The 27,907-nt window shown below is 41.9% G+C and overlaps 2 protein-coding genes and 1 long non-coding RNA gene across 6 annotated transcripts in view; 2 read left to right on the top strand and 1 right to left on the bottom strand.

Moving 5' to 3' along the window:
- The window catches only part of HSPA12A (heat shock protein family A (Hsp70) member 12A), a 49,835-nt gene extending 31,329 nt beyond the window's left edge, over positions 1-18,506 (top strand). For 2 of the 3 annotated variants that reach the window (XM_083616114.1, XM_083616116.1), the window contains exons 7-13: positions 6,828-6,999; positions 8,586-8,672; positions 8,806-8,910; positions 10,267-10,525; positions 11,047-11,150; positions 11,480-16,157; positions 16,210-18,506. In XM_083616114.1, the coding sequence (XP_083472240.1) occupies positions 6,828-6,999; positions 8,586-8,672; positions 8,806-8,910; positions 10,267-10,525; positions 11,047-11,150; positions 11,480-12,114 (1,362 nt within the window). In that variant the 3' untranslated portion in view covers positions 12,115-16,157; positions 16,210-18,506. The remainder of the gene's footprint in view (positions 1-6,827; positions 7,000-8,585; positions 8,673-8,805; positions 8,911-10,266; positions 10,526-11,046; positions 11,151-11,479; positions 16,158-16,209) is intronic. The other variant, XM_083616115.1, reaches the window with a different exon arrangement.
- On the bottom strand, positions 169-18,542 carry LOC310763641. 2 transcript variants are annotated; one of them, XR_014548738.1, is made up of 4 exons: positions 18,408-18,542; positions 8,623-8,738; positions 4,089-4,179; positions 169-318 (listed from the first exon to the last, which is right to left on the bottom strand). It is a non-coding gene; the product is annotated as an uncharacterized lncRNA (long non-coding RNA). The 2 variants fall into 2 exon arrangements; XR_014548739.1 differs by lacking the exon at positions 8,623-8,738 and having other exon boundaries at positions 18,408-18,534.
- Positions 18,543-18,713: 171 nt separating this feature from the next.
- On the top strand, positions 18,714-26,923 carry SPMIP5 (sperm microtubule inner protein 5). Its single transcript, XM_083616117.1, has 6 exons — positions 18,714-18,853; positions 19,830-19,900; positions 21,492-21,713; positions 24,970-25,156; positions 25,871-25,968; positions 26,734-26,923. Exons 2-6 carry the CDS (start codon positions 19,843-19,845, stop codon positions 26,901-26,903), a joined length of 735 nt encoding a protein of 244 aa, XP_083472243.1. The 5' UTR covers positions 18,714-18,853; positions 19,830-19,842; the 3' UTR covers positions 26,904-26,923.
- The last annotated feature ends 984 nt before the right edge of the window (positions 26,924-27,907 follow it).

The raw sequence follows: 27,907 nt of genomic DNA, 5'->3' as shown, positions 1-27,907 counted from the left end.
ATTGTTGGCCTATAACTCCCATCATCCCTGACTGTTGGCCATGCTTCCTGGGGCTGATGGGAGCTGGAGTCTAGCAACAGCTGGAGGAACACAGGTTCCCCTTTCCTGCCTTACATTCAAAACCCTTCAGGAAACATTGTAATAAAAAACATTCAGCACCCCTAAGAATTGGTTGGCTTTTTGTTTATTTTGATCTCTTGCTCTGAAAGTTTTTTAAAAGGCTCCAGACTTCTTGTCAAATATCCACTATAAAATGATGGATGGTCTTTGAATTCTCTGGTGTTGCCTCTTCCTTGAACTGAGCTTCAGGTGCTTAACCTTGATTGTAGAAAAAGGGAATGATAATGCTCTTGGTGAGAAGGGTCTTCCTTCCTTCCTTCTGACCAAGGGTCTTCCTTCAGCTTGACAATTTTATTTTTTTATTTTTGGAAGGGAGACATTCTTTCAGCTCTCATTTCACTACAAATACTTCAACCACAGCATGTGCACTGCCTGGAATTTCTGTCACATGCCAGTAGAAATCACAATATTGCGGAAGGGGCTGTAATGTTTTTTTGAAGGGACGAAGTTCAACCCTGTTAATCAAGAAACAGCTAGAGGAGGTAAGAAATCTGATGAAAATTATCCTGTCCAGTAATTTCTGCAAGTCTCCTTTTGAGGAAATGCTCTTGACAGGTATTGAGGGCTTACATATTTATCTGTTTTCCTGCCTTAACTGCATTATCTAGCTTTTACCATTCAGTCTATACAGTATGGGGGGGGGGACAATGAAGAAAGCTTGAAGAATGCTGTTTACTACACACTTAAGTTATAATTAGTAGGAACCCCTCAGAACAAAACAAACACAGATGATCCGACCAAAAAGGTCTATGTATAGGTCATTAGCAAGTTAAAGACCAAATTGGATTTCAGTTTTTGAATTTTCCCAGCAGTCTTGTTTGTGCAAGACTACAATCCCTTCAGCCCAATCCTGTAATCCCATTCTCCTCAGATTACAAACCCAGTCCTGAAAAGTAGTGCACTGTCCCTTGTTTTCAACATGTCCGGTGTACCTGACCATATAGTTTCGACTAAGCGGCAACATTTTTCCTTTGCCTCATGACAGTTTCCTCTCTTACATCACAAATAAGAAGTTTTATATGCATGAGCAGAATGGCATCCTCAACTTGAGACGAAGGAAGGCATGGCGTTAAAGATAAACTTTTGGTTTGAGTTATTGCTGAAAGCAGATAGCTCAACACTCTGCCCATTAGAAAGGATCTCATTTCTTTTTAAATTTGTGTGTGTGTGTGTAATTTGAATGTTATTTAACATTGGATATATTTAGCAACATACTAGCCACATACAGCATCAAACACCAGTGCTACCTGCACTAGATCTTTAAAGCAGGACAATGCCACTTTAAACAGTTGTGGCTTCCTCCACATAATCCCAGGGACGAGTTCCTTAAGGATGTAGAGAGTTGTTAGGAGATCCCTATTCCCTTCAAAAGAGCTGCAGTTTCCAGAGTTCCCTGGCTAGATTGTTAAACCGCTCTGGGATTTGTAACTCTTTGAGGGGAATAGGAGTCTCCTAACAACTCTCAGCACCCTGAACAAACTGCAGGCCCCGACTCCCATTGGACCCAGCCAGCAGGGCCAGTGGTTAGGGATGATGGGAGCTGTGGTCGAACAACATCTGGAGGGCCACAGGTTCTGCACCCCTGCCCTGGTACCACTGCTCCAGGAATCCCCACCCCCATTTCATGGCAAGATATGATGGAATTCCGAAGCTGTAACTATGTTTGCATTTCCTTTAGCTTGTATACATAAACATTTTTGTGATTGGTCTTTGCAGATGCAGCTTTCCTTTTTGAAGGAACTGGAATGTTTCAATGCAGGATTCCTAGGGTCCCCCCCCCCCGAGTATCTGATTTAGTGTTTTCTATTAGTAGAAACCAAAGAAGTATTTTGGAGGGTAGCTAATGTATTTGATATTTGCAACGGGCATATTATAGTTGTTATCAGTTCATTGCTAATTCCTGCATCTGGTGTAGAAAGGCAAAAAGATATTAGGGAACAAAGGCAAGTGATGATTTAAAGCTGCAAGCCCTCGCTGCTGCCTTCATTTTCTGCCTGCAGAATATCAAAAGCAGTGCAAATTAGACACATTAGCAGTATTAGGGGAAATGGAGAAATCCACTTAATTGTCACTTGTTGGTAGAGACAGATTGTTGTCAGAGAATGGATTGGTGTTATTACTGCAAGTTCCTGTGGATGTGATTCTTCTGGTTGATACTTACAAATTATCTTTTCTGCATAAGCACTAATGTTTGTTATGAAGCTATAATATGCTATAAGATTGCAGCATTTTTGAAGCCATAATTAATTAAGGAAGCTTAATTGATCATGGTGTTAAAATGCATAGAGCAAGAAGCACGTGCTAACAAATTTCAATTTACATTTGCTAATTGCTGTGGTTAGGTTTGCACAAATATACGTTCCAGGCTAATGGAATACGCCCCGGTCCTTCATTTTTACATGTAGCGCAGCAAACTGCTAATAGCTTAGGTACTCAAGCAGCGAAGGACCTGTAAATGACCAGAAACATTTTAGAGCATTCGTGCAAAAATATGACCTCTGAAACTGAAAGGCTTATACAGACTAAATGAGCTATCAAGTGTTAGCGCTATCTATAAAAGCTGTTTGACTGAGCCTCGGTGCTTCATGGAATAGAATAAAATAAAATGCATCACTGATTATGCCCTTAGTACTATGACTTCATCCATTGCACCAATGCATCTTGTCTGCGTTTCTGCAGCAGCTGTGGTTTGCGAGAAGTAAAAGCCACACTGCTGCAGTGGAACAGAGTTCTTGCTGGGTAGAGCAATGGCTCTTTCCAGCTTTGGAGGGGGGAGGGACCTGACAGGATCAGAATCTACTGATCTGGTCATTAAGAGGTTTTCCTTAAAGGATTTGTATACCTAAGGTCAAAACAAAATAGGACAAAGTGTTGTAAACAGTGATTTCTACATCATCCTGGTACACAGGAAAAGCACAGGCTGCCTCATTATTGGTCTGGGGTGCTTGGTATATCAGCTTGTCACATGCACAACAACCACCCCCAGAAGCATCATAAATCCGATAGGTACAGTGGCGAAGCAATCTCAAGGCTTCTGTATTAGTGTAATAAGTGGTTGGCGTCCCACATTGGGCTAATAACACAGTGAACATGATTTGTTGATACTCCAGGTCAATTTTCATGCCCGTTTTTTCCATGTACTGATTTCCTCAAAGCCATTTCCTGTGGAAGCTCCCAGCCTGCTCAGATTTCACTACATTCTTCAACAACTCCCAAAACCAAAGCTTTAAAGCAGTTTTCTTTTTTTGAGAAGAGTCTTATGTCCTAAGATACACCGGGGTTGGGGTTGGGGTTGGGGTTGGGGCAGGTATATGTTTTGATTGTCACTAGCAACATGGCATGGAGAGGAAGAGTTGTACACCTTAATGTAGTTTTTTTCCTATAGGCTTTGTCCCTTCACTCTGGTTCAGATATATGGGTTCCAGTCCTTTCGTACTGGGCCCCACCTGGAAGTGCATCCATTTGCTGCAGTTTAGGGTTCCAGGTCTGAGCTCAGGATAAGCTGAAGACCACCAATTTAAATGGATCCAGGAGACTAAGTTCAGGCATACTTCCCTCTCTTACACACATGAGCAGAAATAAATGTCAGAGAAAAACTAGTTCAACTGCCTTCACTGGTTGAATTTATTTTCAGCTTAGCCCTGATGAGCTGTCAAATCAATATTCATGTTGACATGAAAATAATTGGTAGCACAAGGGCTAAATGCCACTGCTGCCATATATTAGGCATAATTCAGTGAGCATTATTTGATTTTCTGTTGAAATAGTTCATTCCAAAAGTATGATTGCTGCAAAATACCACAAATCCTGAAGACCTTGCTTCTTTATATCTCTGGTCCTACAAAATTTAACCTAAAAATATTATTCAACTCAGTGATCATTACAAAAGCACTCAAATAACTACAGAATTTTCAACAACAAGGCACCACCTCTCTTACTCTCTTGAATGCAATTTCGGTGAATCTCACCTGATACAGAAGACAAGAGTGAGGACTGCATTTGCTTTTTGGCTTTCCAAAAATAAAAATTCTCCCTCTGAGGCATCAGGAAAGGCAGGAGCTGGGGATGAAACAAATTTAGGAGGGGATGTCACATGCATGTTTGGTATGTTCTGAGTGCATGTGCCACAGAAGCTTCAGTCAAGTGGTTAAGCTCAGCACATGCAGCAGTTGCTTAGCAGAGTTAACTTTTACTTTGCATGCAAAAACACATACTACGACATAAACACACTCTGTAAAGTTGTTACAAGTAGGAATCTCTGATCCCAGAGAGGGTACTTTGCTTCAACGTTCTTGCTGTTTCAAAGTCCCCAGCAAGTCTGGAGTTCAACTGCTTCCAAAGTTATTCACAAAGTATTCAATTTTCTTCCACGTTTCCAATCAGTCTCCATTGCTCAGATCTCCCCAACACTTAACACTATAACTTGAGCTGAGCTAATTTGACCATCTTTCCTTTGCTGGTTATTGCTTCCTGTACTTCAGGACAGGAATGGGAAACCTGTGGCCCTTCACTTGTTGTAGGACTCCTCCCATCAGCCTCAGTCAGTATTTCTAGTGGTCAAGGATGATGGGAGTTGTAGTCCAGCAACATCTGCAGGGCTGCAGGTTCCCCATCCCTGCTTTAGGGATTAGCACTAAAATGTTGAGAGTTCCCATGTCGAATATGCTGACTTGCCTCTTTGCTGTTGCCTAGATTCTCTCCACACAGACCCTTAATACTGTGGTATGTTATATAGCATACATACAGAACATAATACAACGTTCAAGCTGTTCCCCACAAAGACTGTGCGTGCGTGTTTACATGCACTCTGTCGTGATGCTTCTTTTTGTTTCTCTGTGCTTGTGACACATTGTGATGAAGGCTATTAGGTATAGCCTCTGGTAAGTATTGCAACTGGCAGCCAGGACATGACAGTGCAATGCCCCTCAGCCTTGTGTGGGTCTAAGAAGCAAGTGTAACTATGGCAGCACAAGCAAATTTATACAACCATACACATTTTTTTATTTAAGCCATATTCTGCCTCTTCTGCTGAAAGAGAAATAAGGAATCTTTAATGCTGCTCTGTTTCAAAATGTTTGCAAATAGCGTTTTATAAGATTATTCCCAGCACAAATACTATCTTATGTGCTGGGAAATAATGTGTACGGTTATGTGCACTGTACAGTGCACACAGAACAACTTTACTGGTGGATCAGAGGAGAACTAATACCCAAAGCACTCCTGGGGACATGGCCAGAGAGTGTCGTGGTATTTTCCTATCTAGGGGATTCCTTTTTAGGTTTTATGATCACTCTCCATGGCTTCCAATGGAAATGCATACATCAGCTCCAGCGCTTGTGTACGTTTCTTACTGTTTCAGGGTGGGGGTGGGGTCCAAGCCTTCTCCAAGCCCACCTTGGCCTCTACCACTGGTGGTATGTCAAGGGCTGCTGAAGGTTTCAGTGGTGGAAAGGGCCTTACGAGGTCAGACCATGGGGATCCATGGGAGGAGCAAGGAGCAGTTGGATCTCCAGCTCCCAGTGAACCATGATCTCCATATCCCCAGCTTTCTTTTAAAATTAAGTGTCAATTATCTGTAGAACCTGAGTTATGAAGCAAAATGTAGAGGCATGATTATTCTCATTTTTCCATGAAAAAATAGCCTGCTACTCCCCTCTCTAGGGTTAACTGCTTCTACCTGAATGGAGCATGGCAAGCAATGAGCACTGCAAAGAAGGAAAACCAAATCAGGAAAGCTGTGTGCATTGGTGTCATACAGCATTACCTGATGCCATACCATGAATATTTTATACTCTCTTGAAAAAAGAATAGCGATAGAAGTTGCAGTATTTCAGATGCCGAGTCTTCCTTCAGTTCCGTCCTGTATATCTGCACAGAAGTGAGCCTCATTGACTTCAGTAAGGCTTACTCCTAAGTAAGTGGGTGTATGATTGCAACCCTAGATACATAGAATCTTCAGCATTCAAGGATTAGGTCTGTGAATTCAGTGTGCATAACTCTGGCAGGAAAGTGTCTGGCATTTACAGGTGCATGGTTATGTTTTTGAAAGTATTATTGGCTAGCACAAAATCTAGAAAATTAATATATTCAGGAATATAGCAGGTATTTTAGGCTGCAATCCTATACCTGCTTATCTGGGAATAAGCCCTAATAAACTATACAATAAGAATCATAAGGATTGTTATGTTAGTAGCCCAGGTATTTCCATCGCACTAAGCAACCTGCAGAACAGATAAGGTTTACTTTACATGATTTGGCACTTTATATTCCTTACACATTAGGAAGAGTGTAAGAGCAATGTAACTGTGTTTTAACGCTGATTAGGCAGAGAAGCCAAAGCTAGTTGTCTCTTTCTCTTTGGGAAACTTTTTCATGAAATCGAACTAGATGCTTGAAAAGGAGATGAATTTACTCTTTTTAACATACCTTTTGTTTATCTTGCTATATCATATGCAGTTATGTCATTCTATTCAGTAGGGGAAATGCATGCATCTCTCCTGGCTATGAATCCTTGAAATGAACTAGATGTTATTTCCCCCCCCCATGATATTTAGCATATGAAAATAAGAGAAGTGAAAAGAAAAAAGCATAGGTGAATGAATGAAAGCCTCAGGATTCACAAAGCTACTTCACTGTGAAGGCAGCTGAAAACCAAAGTTCAGCTGATCATTTCCTCTCCCTTCCTTGTTTGATTCCTTTATTCACAGGCAGGAATGGCATCCCCAGAAAACCCTGAGCAGCTCATAATTGCCCTGGAGCCAGAGGCTGCATCCATCTACTGCAGGAAGCTCCGCCTTCATCAGATGATAGACTTAAGCAGCAAAGGGCCTGTCAATGGTTATAACCCAAGTGAGACCATTGCCACTGGCTTTACACCAGGTAGGGCTGATTTAATTGAGCTATGATTAGTGCTCAACCTAATTTTCTACTCACCCTTTCTTGCCAAAATCTTTCATAGCAAGATGTCTTCCAAATTTCCCGGCCAACTCTTGATTTTCACACTGGGAGAACCTGGATAGGTAATTGCCAGCCCTAATAATAGAAACTACCCGGTCAGGCTCATTAAAGTGTGAACTTTTCAGCTGTTCCACAGTTTTAAGTGTTTCGGAACAGTGTTATCATATGTGAGCCTGTGCCAAAGGTGGAATAAAATTCTGAGAACGTTTTCCAGACAGATAGGGGAATTCTATACCCGTGCTGATTTTATGAATGGAAGAGAATGGAAACATGCTTAGGTTAATTGATCTGTGTCAGGTTGGGTGGGGAGGAGCAGTCAACCCAACACCTGTATTGCTGTAGCTTACCTGGACAGGGGTGGGGCAGGTTGGCTGGCAGGTCAAGGCTGCTTGGACATACCAGCAGGAGCACCATGACTCTACCTTTGTGCCTTGCCATCATCTCACCCCAGCCCTGTTTAGGGTAAGCTGTAGTGACACCAGTCTTGAGTGGGTGGCTCTGCTCCAGCACACAGGCCACTTGCCTAAAAGGGATTCAAAGTGCAGCATAACATCTCTGTTGACGAGTGTGAGCATAAAATTAGAATACTATTTCTTCCACATTACCTGTTCCAGGCACTGGGGAAACAAATGTTTTGAACATCCGTTGAGACATTCTCATAGGAAAATTCCATCAAAACAACTAGGAATTGTGCAAGACTGCAATTCTGGGGACAGCTGTACATTAAGCAAGGGACTAGAGTAGAAGACCTTCCGATTCTGTGGTTATATGCTACTCCTAGCATGATATTTAAAAAGTAACTTCCAACCTGTTGTTTTCCTTGATCTAAAGAAAACTATGATGCCGTGTTCATTCATAGTACAAAGAGTGCTTGCAATTAAAACAGTTATTCTTTCTTTTTTAGTGATAGTAACAAACAATGTGCATATCTTGAGTCCCCAATTCACAGATGGTTTGTTTAACGTATGCAACTCTCTTATGGGCCACCAAAATAGAAGACGGGAGTTTGCCTTTATGCTACCATGACTCTTGAGTGTCTTAAAATCAGCAAGCAATTTTGCAGAGAGCACAGTGTCTATGGCGCTGTGCATATTTGAAAAATTGGTAACACGCCTGATCCTCTCTAAATATATATATTTTCATATCACAAGTACTATCCCTTAATACAGATTTAATTTAGTCAGACTTCAAATTCTGTGTTGATGCGCCCTCTGCTGGCAGAATTGTGATTTATTCAGAATCAACGAGGATCCTAACAGATTGTGATTAGTTCAGTTAAAAGCCTTTAGCTGCTGCCACTCTCCTGTTTGGAACCAATTTGTTGTAAGAATTAAAGGAATGTCTGTGAATTGGGGTCATGGCTTTTATCCCCAAAACATTAAGACAAGTGCTTGGCAATATGATCACTAGCCAGCTTTCAGTGTTCTTCCATTTTGCAGTCTGCAGGGTACACATCCAACTTGTTCATGCTTTCTTACAATTAGTGTTTTGTCTCTGTCATCCTCTAGCTAAAGAACACATTCGGCGTAACCGTCAAAGCCGCACCTTTATGGTTGAAAATGTCATAGGAGAGATCTGGTCCGAGTTGGAAGAAGGTAGTGTCCTTTCCTGAGTCACCTTGGCCCTTGCTGCCTTTTGGTTAGACCTGTCAGCAGCAGCATCTGTGCAAAAATGTAGTTATATCATTTAACTCTAATACATGGCTTGTGATTCCTCTTTTATTAACAGGCGACCGTTACATAGTTGTTGATAGTGGAGGAGGGACAGTTGATGTTACAGTCCACCAGATAAGGTTACCTGAAGGACACTTAAAGGAACTCTACAAGGCAACAGGTGAAGTTGCATTCTTCACTCCTACTCATTGTATAACATGTGCATTTAACCAGTAGAGGGCAGCACGGCAGGGCAGTGCTGCTCACTTGTGCTCTGGTGGGTCACATAGCTGCTGCTTGCCAAACACACCAACAGGAGTGCCAGATTGGCTCTGCTGGTGTGTTTGCACCGTGTTGAACTCGCCACTGCCTCGCCTCTCTACCTCCTGATAAGCAACCAACCGGAGGTTAGGTGAGTGGTGGTTCTGTATCATGCAGCCCACCACTGAATTTCATTGTTATTAAATGAAGTGATGGCAATGTTCACAGACATATGTATGCTCTGTACCAAGAACAAGCAGATTACGTTGTTGTTGTTGTTGTTGTTGTTGTTGTTGTTGTTGTTGTTGTTGTTGTTGTTGTTGCCATCACCGCCAGCAGATTCTGCAGCAGGTTACAGTAATCTAAAAATCAATGTTAAAAATAGTTAAAACAAATCACAGTCACAGGAATAGGGTGGGTCCTGAAAAAACACATCTCAGGTGTCCAAATTTAGCTGAAAACTGCACAGGGAAGGTGTCTGAGGGGAGGGATGTTCATAACTTGGGGGCTGCCACAGAGAATGCCCTTTCCGAGACCTTACTCACCAAACTACTGAGGTTGGAAGAACAACCAAGAGGGCTTCCGCTGCTGATCTTAATACCAGAGAAGTCTTTTATGGAAGGAGCCAGTCTTTCAGGTGTTAAGTAAATTTACATTGGTTTCTTTTTATTTAGCATGCTTCTCCCATCAGTTTTTCAGGAAAGGCAAAGAGCATTGGCAATCAAAGAGAGGAGTGAGGTTTTGAAGTTTTAGAGGAGTTGAAGCCAGAAGACAAGAAATGGGAACTTCAGGAAAGGGGGAAGAGATTATAAATAGTACATTAAAATTGTGTGCCTGGACCATACTACATAGTACATTAGTTACATATTCATGTTTTTAAGTGTGTACTCCATAGGAAGCTTCTCCAATTCGGAAGTACATGGATTCCAAGCAAACGCATAGGGTGTTTGAAATGATTGAACATGGCTGAGTTAGGTCTATTAATTTCAGTAGGTCTCCTCTGAGCAACAGTTAGTTGAATTCCACCCATGTATCTGAATTCTGCTCCTCCTGAGGTTGCTTACTCAATAATCACCTCCCTGAATTCAGAAGTTAATCCCTACTAAGTGTATTTAAGATTGCAGCTGCAAGTTTGCCTCAACTGCACACAGTATGTTTTTCTATGGCTTGATTTTCGAGTGGATATCGCAATGCCCATGCAATATTTAAAATATGTTGGTTGCATCATACCTTAAGTGATATGTTTGATTAATGGTTCTAATTGTCTCTGATGCAGGTGGGCCGCATGGTTCCTTAGGGGTAGACTATGAATTTGAAAGACTCCTGTGTAAAATATTTGGAGAAGATTTTATTGAACAATTTAAGATCAAGCGGCCTGCTGCCTGGGTTGATCTGATGATAGCGTTTGAATCACGCAAAAGGGCGGCAGCACCAGATCGGACTAATCCACTCAACATTACCCTGCCTTTCTCGTTCATTGACTACTACAAGAAATTTCGAGGACACAGTGTGGAACACGCCTTAAGGAAAAGCAAGTAAGTACTTTTAAGTTAACAGAATCCAAAGAGATTTTTGTGTTCATTGCCACACAAAAGGAATAATCAGTCCAAGTAAGACTGAAGAAAATTAATTCCTGGCAATATGTGAAGGAGATGGCATTCTGTTGTATGAAATATACAAACTGCTTCATGGCCTGAGGCATCAAAGATAAAAATACAAAACAAACAAACCCCCAAACAAATTCGACAATATCTCAGGGGTCAACTTTCTTAAAACAAAAGCATCTTTGGTTGGCACCTGAACATCATGGTAGAAATAAAAAACTGACAGAAGGCAAACCAAAGCAGCCTTTTCTTCAGCATGGGTGGTCTCCCATTGCGTGAAGGTGTTCTGTTTATCTCATTGGTTACATAGTGAGGATGTGACATTGGAATCCTTTCCTTTCCAGCTTTTTGAAACATCTTGAGTTCGTAACATCATTTTTGCTAAGTGAGCAGCATTTCATTAAAAAGCATTTCTTTTAAAAGCAAACTTTCTTATCATGTCCTGTTTACAGTGTAGATTTTGTGAAGTGGTCATCACAGGGAATGCTGAGGATGAGTCCCGATGCAATGAATGCTCTCTTCAAGCCTACCATTGATGAAATCATACAACATCTCAGTAAGTATCAAGGGTGTGTTTGAATGTCTTAAGGACTTTTAAAAGACCCACTGACATGAACAGTCCTAACTTAGTTAATGGGGTTACTCTGAGGAGAACTAACATTGGTGGGAAAGAATGCCAAGTGAGTAGAACTTAGCTGGATACAACATTCTAGATCTGAAGAGCACCTAGCCTACTTTGATTCCTTCACAATATCATTCTGTGAATCATACTGGATTCCTCTCACTCCATTTAGTGAGTTTTCCTGTCATTTGTCATTGTGTTCTCTTAATACCTGCAAAGGTGTTACTGTTATTCTGACCATGTGGATTTTCCTCTCCACCAAGGTGATTTGTTTGAAAAGCCAGAAGTAACTAATGTGAAGTTCCTCTTCCTGGTGGGTGGATTTGCTGAAGCTCCGCTACTACAGCAAGCTATCCAGAATGCTTTCGGCTCCAAATGCCGAATCATTATTCCTCAGGATGTGGGGCTCACGATCCTCAAAGGAGCAGTCTTATTTGGTCTGGATCCTGCTGTCATTAAAGTGCGCCGCTCTCCCCTGACCTACGGGGTAGGAGTCCTGAATCGTTACGTGGAGGGCAAGCATCCTGCAGAAAAGCTGCTAGTTAAAGATGGCACCCGCTGGTGCACGGATGTCTTTGACAAATTCATTTCTGCTGACCAGTCGGTGGCTCTTGGGGAGACTGTGTCGCGCAGCTATACACCTGCCAAGCCTTCGCAGCTGGTCATCGTGATCAACATCTACAGCTCGGAACATGACCACGTCAGTTTCATTACTGAGCCAGGGGTGAAGAAGTGTGGCACTCTGCGCCTGGATCTCACAGGAACTGATACGTCCGCGCCAAGCAGGAGGGAGATCAAAACACTAATGCAATTTGGGGACACTGAGATCAAAGCCATGGCAATTGACGTTGCCACTTCTAAAAGTGTCAAAGCTGGTATTGATTTCCTAAACTACTAATGCTCCTCCCCTGCCCACTACCTGTTAGTCCAACACTCTGTTCTCTCATTTTCCATGCGTCACCAAAATGGACTTGCATTTCAGCCAGACGGAAAAAGGAGAGAACCATTAGAAGGGAAACGTCAGGCATTTTTGTTGTTGTCGTTCTCAAAATTATCTGTTCAGGAATCCGAAATTTACATGGTTATCAGGTGCTAAACATGAAACGGAATAATCCAAAATGGCTAAATGCATTGTGAGAATTAGTCGTTGAAATATCACTGCCCTCTTGATTGGGAAAACAAATAGTTTTACTGGAAGTATTCCACATGTGCTGTATTTGGGGCCCAAAATGTCAAAGCTCATATTCATGGTCCTACATTGAAGACCCTAATATAGCAAATGGCAAGCTGTCTCACTGACACCAACAAGTGCTTCGGACAGCAGGAGGTCATCACTGCAGCCCTAAATTAAAGTGGTCCTCTCAAGTGCTGCTGTTAATTGTCAGCGGAGATTTATAGGTCTTTAGCAGTTTTAAAACCAGACCTCTCTTATTTATATGCTTTAATACGAGTGCTAGAGGTGAAGTATCTAGCCTTTCTTTGTAAAAGACAAAAAAAACAAAAAAAAAAAAACAGCACTTACCACCCAGGCAAGGTACATTTACTTGTTGTGGATATATGATGACTGCTTCTGGTGGCTTTTGCTTCTGTTTTAGCAAACTTCCAAGCCGCAAAGCAGATTTGTTAAGGCTGCAGCCCATTTAAAGGAATCAATTAAATTGGCAAAACATTCACTAAGTATTGCAAGGAGCATACATTTCAAATTAGCAGATATGATACACAATCTCATCTTAGGACAGACACACCCTTTTTAGGTGAAGGGGAAAAGGATGATGTTTGCCATCTGCAGTTTGTATAAGTAGTTTGTATAAATACACATTGTATTTAAAACAATGTGTTGGATCCAGACTTTGTGATGTCTAGAGCAGACCCACTGATATCAATGGCACAGGCTAGTTGATTAAGTGCAGTGATTCCAGTGGATCTACCCGAAGTGTTAATCTAACCTGATTAATCCAGGAGTAGGGGAACCTGTAGCCCTCCAGTCTCCACCAGTCCCAATCAGATCACCAATGGTCAGAGATGATGAGAGTTACAGTCCAGCAACATCTGAACAGCTCTCCCTGGATTAGCCATTGCAGCCCAAGTATTTGAGTATTTCTTCTTTTTTGTTCATTGGAAAGAGAAGGTTTTTAAAAGTCTCCCTTCTCAACAGTTTTTACAAATTTAAGAGCTCCCACCTCACATTTTACTTTGGGACTTTATGTGGTAGGTAGGGATTTTTATTTTTATATATTTTTTTTAAAAACCCACATACTTCCAGCTAGCTGTTGGGCAGACCTCATGCAAAAGAAATGAAGGGGTATGGTGGCAGCAGCTGCCCAGAAAGCACCTCTATTCTCAGGTTGGAGAAAGCAAGGAGCCATTTTCATTACCTCTCTCATACTTGTTAAGAAACAGGAAATATATACTGTGTTGGTCCTAGAGAGTGAGATCCAGTAAAATAAAAGGGATACCTTTATACAGGGCCAACTTATTTCACCTGTTCATGAAAGAACTATATAAAATGCTTATTGTTATTTAGAATGATTCATCAGGAAAAAAGAAAACAGGTTGTTACATTCACAACTCTATAGAGAGTAGTTAGTTACTGTACCTGTCATTCATTTGCATCCAAAATACTTGCTTTCCCATTCTCTTCCATTGATGTGACTGTATACCCAGCCCTGCATACATAAGCCATGAAGTGGGCAATTTCCAGCTTTCCTCCTCACCAGCTTCTGTGATATAGTACATCCGGAAGAAGCTTAAAATCTATGGGGGGGGGGATTGCCAGGAGATACTGTACATATAGGCAGGACAGGAGGTTCAGCTGTATTGCATTTGGCCTGCAGAGGGAGCATGAACACTGTTTCTCCAAGAAATGAGAGACTCGCCTTCCCCTGCTCCCACACAACATAAGAAAGGAACCTGGCACATATCTTGAGCACTGCCAGCTTCAAAACTCCCAAAAGCTTTAGGCAACAAACTAGATTCCCTTCCCGGTGTGAATTAGAGCAGATGAACATAAGAAATTCCCCCAACACAGAAGTTGCTTTAAACTGTGGTGTGATGTGGCTGCGTCCACCTAACAGTTTCCTGGATTCGCACATGGCCTGCAGTTCTGCATTACTACATACCAAATGTGATTAGAGGTGGTTTGGGGAAAATATGTTTCTCTGTGCTGCAGGTCCTTCAAGACTGGCAATTTGCAGCGTGGAGGCAGCTTGCATACCATGCAGTCTAAAGCCACAATGCAGGGCTTTTGATATGTAGTCGCTTCCAGGTAGACTGGATTTGCAGCCAGAGACCCTCACCACCGATGGAGAAGGTCAGCCATGTTTCCCCGCCCACAACATTTTGAAAACACATTGTGATCCACTGAACCCCAGTCATGCCTCCAACGCACCAGAACGTTACCGTAATTGTGTAGTTACACCCTTTTCCAGTTAGCTATGCATGAGTGAAAAGCCATAGACCCTTTTTACTTTTAAAAACGTAAGATTATTGATCAGGCACTTATATTTTAGGGGCCATTGTGCAAATGCTTAAAAATTCAGTGAAGAATTTTAAAGGGGCCCCATTTGCATTATATCCATTATATAATTCCCTGATAGAATGTGAATAAGCTTTGCTGAATTAGCCATCACAGGGATGGACTGGATAATTCTAGTCACAGTATCTAGCTTGCTGTTCCTTAAATAATTATTCTACTGAATAATTAGAAAGTGTGCATGTTGGCTTTCCTTTGTTTTCATCCTGTCTGCTGTGTTTTAAAGGCAAACGATTTGTTTTTCTGTATGTGTAAGTGTGTGTGGCCTTCCATGGTTTACAAATAAGCAACTCCTTTGGGTGAGCTATGAACAATATTACATGATGTATATACAATATTTAAATATTGTACAGATGCTTTCTTTCTAAAGTGCTATTTTCTTGTACAGGGTGCTCTTTACCTCTGTTGATTTGCATTCAGTGGTTAATTTTAAATAACATAGTTTCACAGTCTGCTTCAGTAATTATAGGCTTTTAAAGATGGTGAGATATGAAATGCACAATGATGATCTTGTAATAACAGGAGGGGAGCATGAAGAGTGTCAGACGATCCCACTCTCTTCTTGCTATGCAAAGAATAGCATACAGAAACACCTTTGGGTTTTGAATTCTTTTTAACAGCCCCAGTTCCATTTGAAGTACCGTAATCCATAGGAATGACAATGGTTAAAGACCTTTTGTACGTCAGGTCTTCTTCTCCTACCTGAAAACTAGATGATCATTTGGAGCATTTATTGCCCTAAATGATCTCCAGTTTCAAACCCTATGTTTTATTTCAATGATATCTCTTTATTCCTAGATTCAGGCTAAACACAGACCACTGGCCACATATGGAGAGTGCAGCTTGCTGCCTGCCAGGTACTCTAAAAAAATAGATGGATTCTCAAGTACCAGAATGGCCACAAAACATGGCCGGTTCATTGCATTTGACTTGGTGATTTGCCAGCCGTGCAGGCCCCTACTAGACTAGAACAGAATGCATATGTCGTCATAAGCTAGAACACCAGGGGTGGCAAGCTAGAATGGCAAAAGATCGCTTGATATTAATTGTGTTGGACCCCTTTCGGTCCGCTACATCTTCTGATAGGCAATTGCTGCCTGGAAGATACAACACAAGATCATCTTGCATGACTGCTTCCTTGCTTTGTGACATGGCTCTTCCCAGAATCCCAGTTGTCTTGGAAAAGCATTGTTTCAAGTTGTTGCATCTTCATCATACATGCAGTCAAAGGAGCAGGGGCCTGGTATAACGGAGCACCTGCCAGGGCCAAGGATCCCACCACCAGTCTTCCTAGCCCTGCTGCACTGCTTCCTTTTGCAGCTTGTCCCTGTTCACCTGCCTTCTTTCAGTGAGCAATAAGCAAAAGAGCAGTAACCCTTGTAGTCTCTGGCTGGGAGGTGCTGCACTGGGTTGCATTCAACTAAAGCTGCCCTCCTCCAGATTATTCCATGTCTGTATTAGGAAGAGATTTCACTCCACAGGGACTCCTGCAAAATCCTTACCAAACACTATTAAGTCCCCACTGCTAGAAACTGCCAAGGTGGCAAGGAGGATCCAAAAAGGACATAGATAATTTGATCTCTGGTAGTGAGAATCTCCTAAGACACTATCCAGGCATTATTTCTGCAACTGTCAGTCATTTCTGATCCTTTACAGCAGCAGAATGCTATCTTTATATTCTTGCTCATTTTCTCCTTTCCATAACTGAGATAGTCTCATTTGCTTCTTTTCTCCCAGTCACAAAACATGATTAGATGGCCAGTCCTCAGATTATATATTTAAGTTGACAAATCAGCTCTTAAAATGTTAATCTCCCTTTTCATCACACAGACAAATTTTAAATGTGGAATTCTTCAGTTTTCTAGCATACGTTCAAGAAAATGTTCTCACTAAATTGTCTTTAGCCATTGCATCTATATATTTTTATGTATCGGATGTTTCCCTAATGCATTGTTATTAGAAGCATGATTCCACTTTCTGTATGGAAGAACACTACAAAGTTCTTACGCTTTTTCTTCTGTGAACAAAAGTATGTAAAAAAAATTTGTGTATTAGCATATCTGCATTAGTAGCACATTTGAATGTCTTATCAAAATAGCTGTCATTCCAGGTTAAAAGTGCTATAAACCTGCAATCCTGAGATTTCGGTCTATAATTTATCCACAGAATTATCATACCAAACTTTTTAAGTTTTCCATCCTGTTCCCTAAACTTCTACAGGGATATTATTTCACTTGGATAGTAAGATAATTATATTAATCTAGGTGAGCTAAATTTTGCATAGCAATACTGCGGTTTACAAGAAAGAACTTCTTTCGGGTGGAGGTATGTGAGTGATCTGATGAATTCCCCTGATGTAATTTGCTCAGTGTGGTTGCAGCCAATGAAGGGAGATAACTCGTGGATGGCAGCAGCTCCTTAGAAATACATCATGCAGCAAGCCAACCTCTTAAGGCTGAATTCTTGCCCATCTGAATCCCTCTGAAGTACATGAAACTAAGGCAACTGCAAATATGTTGGCTGAAGTACTGTTTGGGCTACTGAACTGGCTGTTATGTGTACTGAATATTTAAATATAATCAGACTTCAGTAACTAATTTTTAAAACTCTGCTATAGCACTGTTGCTATTATTGTGAGATTTATAATTTTTAAAAAAGCTTATTTCCCCCACCCCATCTTCATCAGCCCCCCAATTTTGCTGGGCATGCTCTCTGCCACTTAGAATCCATCCCTATTCTCCCAAATAATAGCAATAGGTTTGGTGTCTAAGGGAACCTTTTAGAAATAGAATGTGATGCTATACGTACAGGCTTTTGTATGAGCCCTATGCTAAATTTAAAGGAAGTGGCACATGAATTTTCACTTGTAAGTACTGTAGAAACTGGTAAAGTGATAGATGTTTGCCAGATGAGAGTAAGAAACACAATTTTCCATGTGTTTTCTGCTGCAGGGTTGGTTGATTGTTGTTTACAGATCTTGATCAATAGAAATTTAAGGGAAAGGTTCTGCTCTGTGCCATATTACAGAGACCCAAACTTTTACCTGACAGCAAAACTTGCTTTGCTTTCTGTGGAAGTTTCCATCTGAACCCAATCATGGAAAACCAAAGCAACTTACCATAAACCTGGAAATTAAAAATGATGGCAGAGTTTATAAAATACTGTGAGCTGGATGCGGATTAAGTTGAAATTAGTTCCCATTGAAATAAGCGACATGATTTAAGTCATGACAAATGTTTCATATTGATTTCAAAAGGAACTAAATTCAACTAAGTGCAATACTATACATGTTTACTCAGAAGTAGGCCCTGTTGAGTTGCCAGGTAAGTTGGTATAGGATTGTAGTCTTAAACTGGATCCATCCCAGTGCTATTAAAGAAACCTCAACCAATGCTGTAAGTACTTTGCAGTAATCCAAATAAGCAAGCGTTGAAATATATTATTAAAAGATGTAATTTTCTTGCAGTGATGTAACTGCAGTAGCAAAACTGCATTATTTACACACTTTAAAATCCACAGCACATTGTGTAAAGGTTGTTGGGCATAATGCTACAATATTCATCTCTGCTTTGATAATTCATCAAATATATTGTAAAAAAATAAATAAACACCCGATCATTGTAATCTCATTCAATTTCTTCCTGTGCAAGACTACAAACCTCCCTTAAAGTCCTGGAGCAGATCACAGCTTTTCACTGTTGCATCTTCTGAGTACTGTGCTCTTCAAAAAGTGTCAAATAAAACACAGTAAACTGTGAGGGAAGATGTCTTCTGCTGATTATTTATGGCTCCTGTGTTAAAAGTTATTTCCAACATGATGCACCATCCAGCAGAAAGGAAGGCCTCTTGTACAGATGATCCTAGTCCTGTGCATCGCAGCTACGCTCCGGAAGCCTCTCTGTTCCCTGCACGTGTTGTAAAGGTCGTTGGATGAGGTCACAATGCCGTGGGAGGGACGGGGCACTGTAGCTTGAGCTCTCTTGTAAAGGGTCGCAAGGAAGCAGCCAGCTTGGAGGATGGTATTGCTCGCCGAGCTTGTCATGGTAAAAGGCCCAGTCCCGGCTTCCTGAGCGAATTGTTCGTTTGGGGGATCTCTCCTGTACAGGTCAGTCTTTCCAGGGCTGCTGCATTTTCTTCTCGTCAGTAGCTGACCATTGTTTGCTGCCTCTCTCGCTACACTCTTTGTCTTTAGCCCTCATGCATCTGCATTTGTTATTGCCAATCTCAATACTGTTATTCTCACCTCCCCCCTTCCTATCTCCTTTGTGCTCTGAGGACATGAAACATTGCAGCAGCAGAAGCCAATGGCGCTAGTAAGGTAACGCAAGGCTACTGGATCCTTTCCGCAGGATGTGTGCCTGTGGCAGCCAGGAACATAAATAGCTTTTTAAAGGATTACACAATTTCATTGCTGTCGCTATCAACAGCATAGGAACAGCCTATCAAATCCCCAAATGAAACCTTCATGTTCAGAGGCACTGTATCCCTGAGCACCAAATACTGGGGAGAAACCAGAAGGCAAGCTTGGGTCTAACTTGCAGCTTGTGAGCTTCCCAGAGGCTGGCTGCTGTTTGGAACAGAATAATAGGCCCTTGTTCTCATTTGGAGGGGTTTTGTTCCTCCATGAAATTTTCAGGCTTTCCTGACCAAGCAATGCAGCAATCCCAACAAGCCCCATTGAACTCCGTATTCTTACTGATTGGGTAAGTGCAGGATAACTAGAGTTGCACTGGAAATGAAGTCTAAAGAGTTTTGAGTCTGCTTGGATGACTTGCCATAGTTTGTTCATACGCAGAGAGGCGATGGTTCTTTCCTAATGTTTTAACACAGAGAAATGGATGACTGCTCATATCAAGGGTGGCTCCCTTGTGGTCCTCTAGCTGCTGCCAAGTTATAGTTTCCATCAGCCCCAGGCAGCATGTCTGATGGGTTGGTCTGGGAACTGTACTTCTGCATCCTCTGACTTAAAGGTTCTAACAGCCTGAAACACCAATATGTTTTGATTGGGATAATTCTTGAACAACAGGCTTATTAATATTAGAGTCTAGATTCAGTTGAAAGTCTTAACTTTCTTTCATCAGAGTTTGAAAAAGCATGGAACCATTTCAGCGACAAGTAGATGAGTGCAACCCTTTGATACCAGGATATACAGGTAAAAAAACTGAGAGTCTTGGCCTGAGCTTTGTTCCCATTTCTCAGCTGATAAGTTGGCAGAGAGCAAAATAACATGCTAAAAGGGGCAGCCAAATAATCACAGCTTTTCACATCGGCTCCCACTTTGTACTCAATATAGCAGTAATAAACAGGATTATGATTTTAGTAGCCTGTTAAAGCTATCTATTTGCTATTGTATGCTGTGAGGCAGGCAGAGGCAACCTTCGGCCCTCCAGATGTTTTGGACTACAATTCCCATCATGCCTGACCACTGGTCCTGTTAGCTAGGGATCATGGGAGTTGTAGGCCAAAACATCTGGAGGGCCAAACGTTGCCTATGCCTGCTGTGAGGATTGACCCAGCACCCTAGTCTTGCCTAATGAATGAGGGAAAACACCTTTCAATCTCAGGCTCTCTCCCAAGGGGTGGGAAGCTTATGCGCCTCACGTCTACAAGTTGCTGGGCTACAACTCCCATCATCCCTGACCACTGACTGACATCACTAGCAGAGTGATAGGATGCGCCCCAAATGCAGAACAACAGTATTACTGGTGAAGAGTAATACTGTACAGTACACAATACTATCTAAATAGGTCCCTTCACAAGGCTGCTAAGTCTAGAGTCTACAACTACCTAACTGCACCACATATTTCATGCTCTACTCCTTACACTGTACTGAGACACCAAAACACAAGCACATACCTAGCTCTCTTTCTGAAGATCTGGGTAGCAATTTTATACTGGCAAATTAGGCTCTCTTCTGCACTCTGTATTTTTAGAGTGTGTTACCTGCAGGGTGTGTGTGTGTGTGTGTGTGTGTGTGTGTGTGTATACCTTAAATACCTTTAAAAAAAACAACAGAAAGCATAACTAAATAAAATAGGCAGCTGCAGTGGGCACACCTGCAAACTCTTGCTAATACATGCTCTATTCTAACATTTTTTATTAATTATCTACAAATGACACTGGCTATTTTGGCAAACTAAATGTTGAGACTCAGACATCTGCTAAATTTCTAGTTGCTTGGGTATAAATCTCAGTGGTTGGTAGTGTGACAGGAGGCTTTGAAATGCTAGGAAGGTGACGGAAAGCTGATGTTCACTTTCTTGTGAAGAATTCCAACACTCATACCTACCCTCTGACTAGAAGCCTGGGAATCAACAGCACCCAGTTTTGCAGGCATCAGACACTAAACCAGTACACACGGCAGCTGCAAAACTTTGTGTCCGGAAACACCCAAATTTCATGTTGTGCAAATTAATCAAATGGCAACAAATGTCACAGTGACAAGTTGGTGATGGGCAGGTAAAGATGATCACTCTGAAAAGGGCTGGAGCTGAAAGCCCATGTATATGACCCGCCAGATCATCCTTTTGACGCATTTACTATGAATGCAACAGAATGTTAAGTTGGCTCCCACCATGGACTGTACGAAGCCTGTATACACAAATAATGAGTAAACAGTGGGATTATCCTTATGATAGTCCTGGGGCTGCAGACACACACAAGAAGTTTTGTTGAAGGAAAGCCTAGACTAGTCCGCTGATGGCTTCTTCATGATGGTTGTGAACTTCTGTTGCCCTTTCCAGGCTACATCCCTTATAGATTCTACCGAATTGGAACTAGCTTTGGAAACGATTCTGTGTGGTGTGTGAATGCGTTTCGCGAGGCTACTCAGAGAAAATGTGACCAAATGGAAGAAATGAGGCTCACAGCGGCTACAGCACCCCAGCTGCCACCTCTTTGCTCGAATGAAGAAATAATAAACGCACTTGATGACTATAATAGCAAACACCATCCAAATGTGCTGGGTATAGTATGCCTCATTTCTAATTAATTTGGGCTTAGGATTCCTAAAATACCTTCTCCCCCTTCATATCCCCAGCTGATCTGTGTTCTCCGCAGGAGAGGGCATCCTGCAGGTATTATCTTACCAGGAGGCCTGTTCCACTATGATACAGTTATTGGAGATGCAGCTCATGATCCCAAGTTTCTGCAGAGTAGCAGAGTCCATGTTGTTTTCACATCCACCCCATACCTTTAAAGAACATCAAGGCTTTCCCCCAAAGAATCCTCAAAACTGTAGTTGACCTGCTACAGCTACAATTCCCAGTGCCCTTAACAAACTACAGTTCCTAGTATTCTTTGAAGGGGAGCCATGCACTTTGAATGTGCTGTAAGCATATGGTGTGGAGAGGAGGTGGGTCACAGAGGAGCTACCACTCTAGAAAAATCATTGCATGTAGCACCCTTAGAGTCACCGTCATATGTGGCAGGCTTGAATATTTAAGGTCAGGCTCGGGGGGCAGGGGGTGGTTGCTGCAAGCTTGGTGGCTGGTTTGCTAGACTGAGTTAAAGTGTATGGTTCCCATTCAAGAGGAAGCCTCCCTTTTTCATGATGCTTGCCCTCTGAGGAGACACAGGGTTACAAAGGGAGCAGATGTCATGTTAGCAGTGAGTTAGCTTAGGGCATGCAGCTGAAAGGAAGATAAAAAGGAAGAAAAAGAAGTTTGGCTTGGCTTGTTATGTACACATTGCTGATCTACAGGTGAAATTTAGTTCCAAATGAAACCTTCCACCCACCCTGATAAGCATATTTATCCACCGTGTTTGCCTGCTTCAACATTTTCACGAACAGGCTCTGTTCAAGGTGCTATACAAGGCGCTGTGCAGTTTGGGACCAGGATTCCTAAAATACCTTCTCCCCCTTCATATCCCCAGCTGATCTGTGTTCTCTGCAGGAGAGGGCATCCTGCAGGCATTGTCTTGCCAGGAGGCCTATGCCATACAAAGTTGGTCTATTCCACACCTGCCTTTTGGAAGTCTCACTGGCTACATATGAGACAGGTGCCATCTCTTCCATCTTCTTGTTGCCTGTTGAAGACTTTCACCTTTAACAAGCCTTCTAAGTCGAGATCTTTTTTATCCTAGTCTGTATCTGTATTGGATTTGAAATTGTATATATGTAACTTAAAAACCCCCCACAACAAAAGCCCCCTACACAGAGTCTTGTGAAATTGCTTCACAATGCTTCATAAGAAATGCTTCATGACTGAAATTAATTAATTAATAACGACAGACCCAGGGCATCATCTTTAACCCTAACCTGAAACATGAGCACCACCTTTAATGCTTTAGCGATTCCATCTCTGTCTCCTAAAAGAAACCCGCAAACTGGTGTTTGGGCCACTGATGTAACCTGACCTTAGATCAGGGCATGTTCCACTTGTGGCTATACCACTATACTGTTTTGTTCCTGTGCCTGACTAGCCCACATCCAGGTCTTGAAACAAACTTTCCTTCTTGACTCTGTTTCCTAACTCCCTCCAATGTGGTGTAACAGAGATAAGTCTGAGCTTTCAGCTTTCTGCCGTAGGACAGATTTCCATCTTCATTCTTGTAACTTTGTAAGCAGTTTCAGTCGATTGAGCAGTGGAGTAAAAGTTCTGTTGGATGTGAGTCATTGCACACACAAAAAGCTGTCTGTGAATGTTTTCTCTTCTTTTCTTTTTAACAGAATGTGGAAACTTTTAGGCAGTTTTTCATTTTCTTTTAAAGCAAAACACTGACCTTTGTTCCTCTGCTGTCGTGCACAGATGACAAATTCTAGTAGCAAAAGCATTTTTGCTTTGCCATAGGGGGAGCTCCCGGCAGTGATCCACATGTGGCCTGAATGTTGCATGGGAAGGCAGAGGAGATCTTAAGACTGTTTTGATGAATTGTGGTGGTTAAGGGGGTAATGACGGTTCCCTCTTTGAGAAAAGTACCAGTCACTTTCTCCAGGTCTTTTGAGAGAGAGAAACTCTATCTTTGCAACTAGCAGCACTAAACCATGACAAAGGGCTCTAATAGCTTTGTTATTACAGATGAAGAGCAACAGAAATTGCTTTCTGTCTTCAGTTTTTTATCTACAGCTACATGGACCTGCCCCATGACCTCTAAAGCTCAGCTGGAGAAATAGAAAGGAAGCAACGTGCATTCTGAGTTATTTCTTTCAAAAGGGAGGCTTCAGACTTGTAGAAACCTAATATGCAAGTACCATAAGACTTGCAACAAAATATTGCAGTGTGATTTACTCCCATTCAGGATGTTCCATTCCATTCATCTTCTCACCTGCTTTTCTGTCCCCCCACATCCACCACAGCAGTTGGTCAGCTGTCCATGGCCACTGAGCATGGTCAGTCTTTATTGGGCTGTTTGGGGTCCCCCCCAAATTATGTTTGTACTTTTGCCAAATTTGGTCCTTCAAAGCCTCCTGATACCTTCCTGTTGTACATGGGTCATGGTATTTTGGCTGTGCTTGAATAATTTAGATTGCTATTAGTATATATGATTATCTAGCAAATTTGCCATAACACAGACTGATACCCATGGATTTACTTACTACCTAGCACAGTGGAATTTGCTTTAGGTTCTACTCTTGCTGGAGTGCAGCCAGCACTGGGTGCCTCTAAATACTGTAATTGGAGAACTAACAGTGCTTCCAACCTCTAGCTTTGAACCTTCCTTAGGACTTCTTCAGTGGTCTTCTCTCAGGATATTCGGATTCTTGATCCAACCCATGAGCTATATAGAACTGTTATTTCTCTTTCTCACTGATGGGAATTGTATACAACTCTTTTCCACTTAGACCCTTTCTCTTGAAACTGGAAAGTTTTAAAGAGCACCTGTCTTTCTTCCTGTAGTAAATTCTTTGCAATTTACTACAGGCTAATGGCAATTGGCTAATGGTGGAGTAATACAAGGTTTCACAGATTACAGGCTTGTCAGATCTACTTCATGTTTTCATAGAACCCCAAGATCTACCAACCAGATTCAGGCAGAAAATACATGGTGCAAGTTAAAAAACATGGTGCTAATGCAATGGACCTCATTTGTGTCGTTCTCCTCACTCTATGTAGGGTTATTTTTAGCCTCAGTAAGCTTTCAATTAATGCCCCATTTCATCACTTTATATTTGGTCTTTGGTAAGTTCTACATAATTGCATACAGAGTTGTGTGAGCTTGTGCTTCTTTATTTATCTGTATTCCTTTGTGTTGTGTTTTGCCCATTTCATCACTTTGCAGGGCCTGTGGAAACAAAAAGGAGTCTACTTGAGCCACCTATTCCAGGCTGGACTGGCTTTGTGCCCAGGTCTAAGGTTACAGAGTTTGGTCACGGAGCTCGCTACCATGTGATGGCAGAAAATTGCTATCGAGATTTTCAGAACTCCTTGGACAGAGCCAAACAGGATCCTGCTACCAAGGAATCCATGTATGTTGGCATAAAGATCTTTCACTGGGCTATGCTGCAGCCGAGAAATCATGTGGATATAATGTTACATAATGTTACTCATTCATCTATTCTCAACCATTGTGTTATTTTTATATCTTTTCCTCCTGTGATTTTATATTATTATTAAACACCTTGATCATTTTGCATGAGCAGCTGTTAGCACGATAAGACAAGATCTTTGTCACTGTGAATCCTACAAGACCTGTCTCTCAGGATGATGAGAAAATATCAGGGTGGAAATTGTTTAGGGGTTTTTGTTGGAGATGCTTAATTTGTGGTTATATTTTTGTAATTATGTATAACTTTTGATGCTGTGAGTCACAACCTAGGCCATGTGGTGAGTGGCAGGACTGGGGGCCCCAGGCGCTCAGCAGGGGAGTCCTCCTGGGTAGCAGCAGCAACAGCAGCAGCAGTTCTTATATGGCCAAAAGTGGGACATTCCAGGATCAAATCAGAAACCAGGATGGCTTCTCTAAATCAGGGATGCCCCTGGAAAATAGGGACACTTGGAGGGTCTGGACTTGTCTTAGCCATATGAAAACCAGAGACATTCTGCCTTGCCAGAAGCATTTGATAAGACTATCACATGCACTGTTTCAGTCATATGCAAAGCTGCACATAATATGTTGTTACAGTCAAGAAAGTTGGAGAATGGCAAGCACCAAAACATCATTTATTTTATTTATTTTGTAGGAAAGAGATCCCTGCAACCAAACTCAAAGAATCACGCCCATACCAGAGATTCTACAGGCCAGAAGGGATGATGCCGAAGTATACTGGGCATATTCCACGTAAGGCTTTAGGATTGCATTATTTGAAACTGGCCACTTGCTATGCGCCTGTTCACAAGACCATGTTCATCTGTCTCAACTCTTGGACTGGAGAAGAAGAGAGTCAGCACCAAAAAAAAAAAAGCTGGTGCTTGGTGATGAGAGGGGTATTGCTCGATTTGTTTTGGTCCTCAGACGAAAAGGGTCTTTATGTGCCTTGCTTGTGCATGTGAGTTAAAATAACTCAGTCAAAGGTTATCATGCTTTCTACTATATCTTCATTGAGTTGATTGAGCAGGTGTTCTGAAGCAGGGCACGCAAGAGCCCCTTTGCCTCCAAAGAAGACCTTGTTAGTCTTGTAGAAGTCAGTTGGCCCATATCCTGTTATACTGGGCTCACCATCTGTTGCTGATACTACACCACACTTTGACCACTATGATCAGCAGGGTATGCACAGCTCCAGCAAAGCCATCTAGCAGAACATCGGTGTTTTCCTGTTTTCCAGCCTTTTGCAGAGCTCCTGGTTAAGAAAACTCCTTTCCCACACAGTTCAGTTCAAAGTATAAAGCGTTTATTGCCTCATGATCCCTGTGTGTGTGCACATGGGTTGTGACCCCTCAAAATTGTGCACCCACGCTTATGGGCCCTGCTGCCTCCCACATTATCTCCCTGCGGATGGGAGCCCACCATTCTGAGCCTCCCCATAAACTGCAATGAACATTTAGACCCCTTGACTGTACTTGTCACAAGGCTTTAAGCATTGAAATAGGCCTTTTTGTCTTGTAGATGAACGTTCTGGCATCGGAAAGACCTTTGGTAATGTGAGCAGAAGCTGTTCTGTCTGCAATCACCCGGAAGTGAGCTATGGCATTTATCTTGATAAGAAACGGAAGGCTGTAAAGTTTCAAGAACCGATCAAGGAAGAAAAGATCCCCTTAACTGCAGCAAACAATTAAAAATATACAGAAATACCTGAGATTATATGAGAATAATCCTATCATGTTGTTTGTTTAACCACTTGGTATGAAATAATATTATTTACATTTTAAAATATCAAGTTGTTAGACAGATGATTATGGTTTTGAAACTGACCCTTAAAAAAATGTATTTCTGCCTAGAGCACATCTGGATCATAGCTGCAGCATCAGTTACTGCTCTAGCTGTTGACTTCACACCCTATATCTTATATATTTGAGCTGGCACAGAGATCTTGAGTCTGTGTGGAAGGTCATTCAGATGCTAAGATGCATAGTTTAAAAACTCTTTGAACTAAAGCATAGTAAGACGTTCAACTAGTTTCCTATCCTGGTATTGCCATGCAGCTGTCAGCTTCCCATAGTATGATAGCCTGTCCACATGTGGGTGATGACTCAAGCCATGAACTGCACATCTACTGGCTCAGTGCCACCATGGAGTTTGCCTGGTTTGACCTTTGCATCTGGAAGTGACATCAGTCACAGCTGTAGGTGGACTGCAGACTGAGCCAGAAAAGGAACAGTTTGCCTTGAGTAGGGCTACTGCTTACTGCTGCCTACAAAAGCGACAGAAAGGATCATAAGGCAGAGGACTGAGTGAGTGACAGGATGCATCCTTCACAGGTTGACAGAAGTGGTGATTCAGGCCAGTTCAGTGGCCTGAACTTTACATACAAATATGTAAAGGGAGGGCTGTAGTTTATTTAGAGCATTTGTACCCCACTCTTCAGCCAAAAAAGTCACCCAGAGTGACTAACATACAATCAGTTAGAACAAAACAATCCCTGCCTGCAGATTTATAATCTCTCTATATATAAAGAAAAGTGACACACAAGGAGAAAAGAACAGGGAAGGAAGATGAAAAAATAAAACTCAGGCACCAATTCTTTTAATGACCAGCTGGCACAGTTCAGGTGTAGATGTGCCTGATACAGCTGGTGTGGTAGATCACTTGTTTTGAATGCAGGGGAGTTTCTGGTTCAGTC

Source organism: Podarcis filfolensis (assembly GCF_964270895.1).
Source record: "Podarcis filfolensis genome assembly, chromosome: 5".
NCBI classification, from domain to species: Eukaryota; Metazoa; Chordata; class Lepidosauria; order Squamata; family Lacertidae; genus Podarcis; species Podarcis filfolensis.
Note: the sequence above shows the minus strand (reverse complement) of the source record. Positions and strands in the feature narration are given on the sequence as shown.

What these genes read in the sequence shown, in the direction of transcription:
- SPMIP5 (XM_083616117.1), top strand. Translation starts at nt 19,843, where the DNA reads ATGGAACCATTTCAGCGACAAGTAGATGAGTGCAACCCTTTGATACCA. An exon ending in TTTGATACCAGGATATACAG is followed by an intron (nt 19,901 to 21,491) that starts GTAAAAAAACTG and finishes TGCCCTTTCCAG; the next exon opens with GCTACATCCCTTATAGATTC. An exon ending in ACACCATCCAAATGTGCTGG is followed by an intron (nt 21,714 to 24,969) that starts GTATAGTATGCC and finishes ATCACTTTGCAG; the next exon opens with GGCCTGTGGAAACAAAAAGG.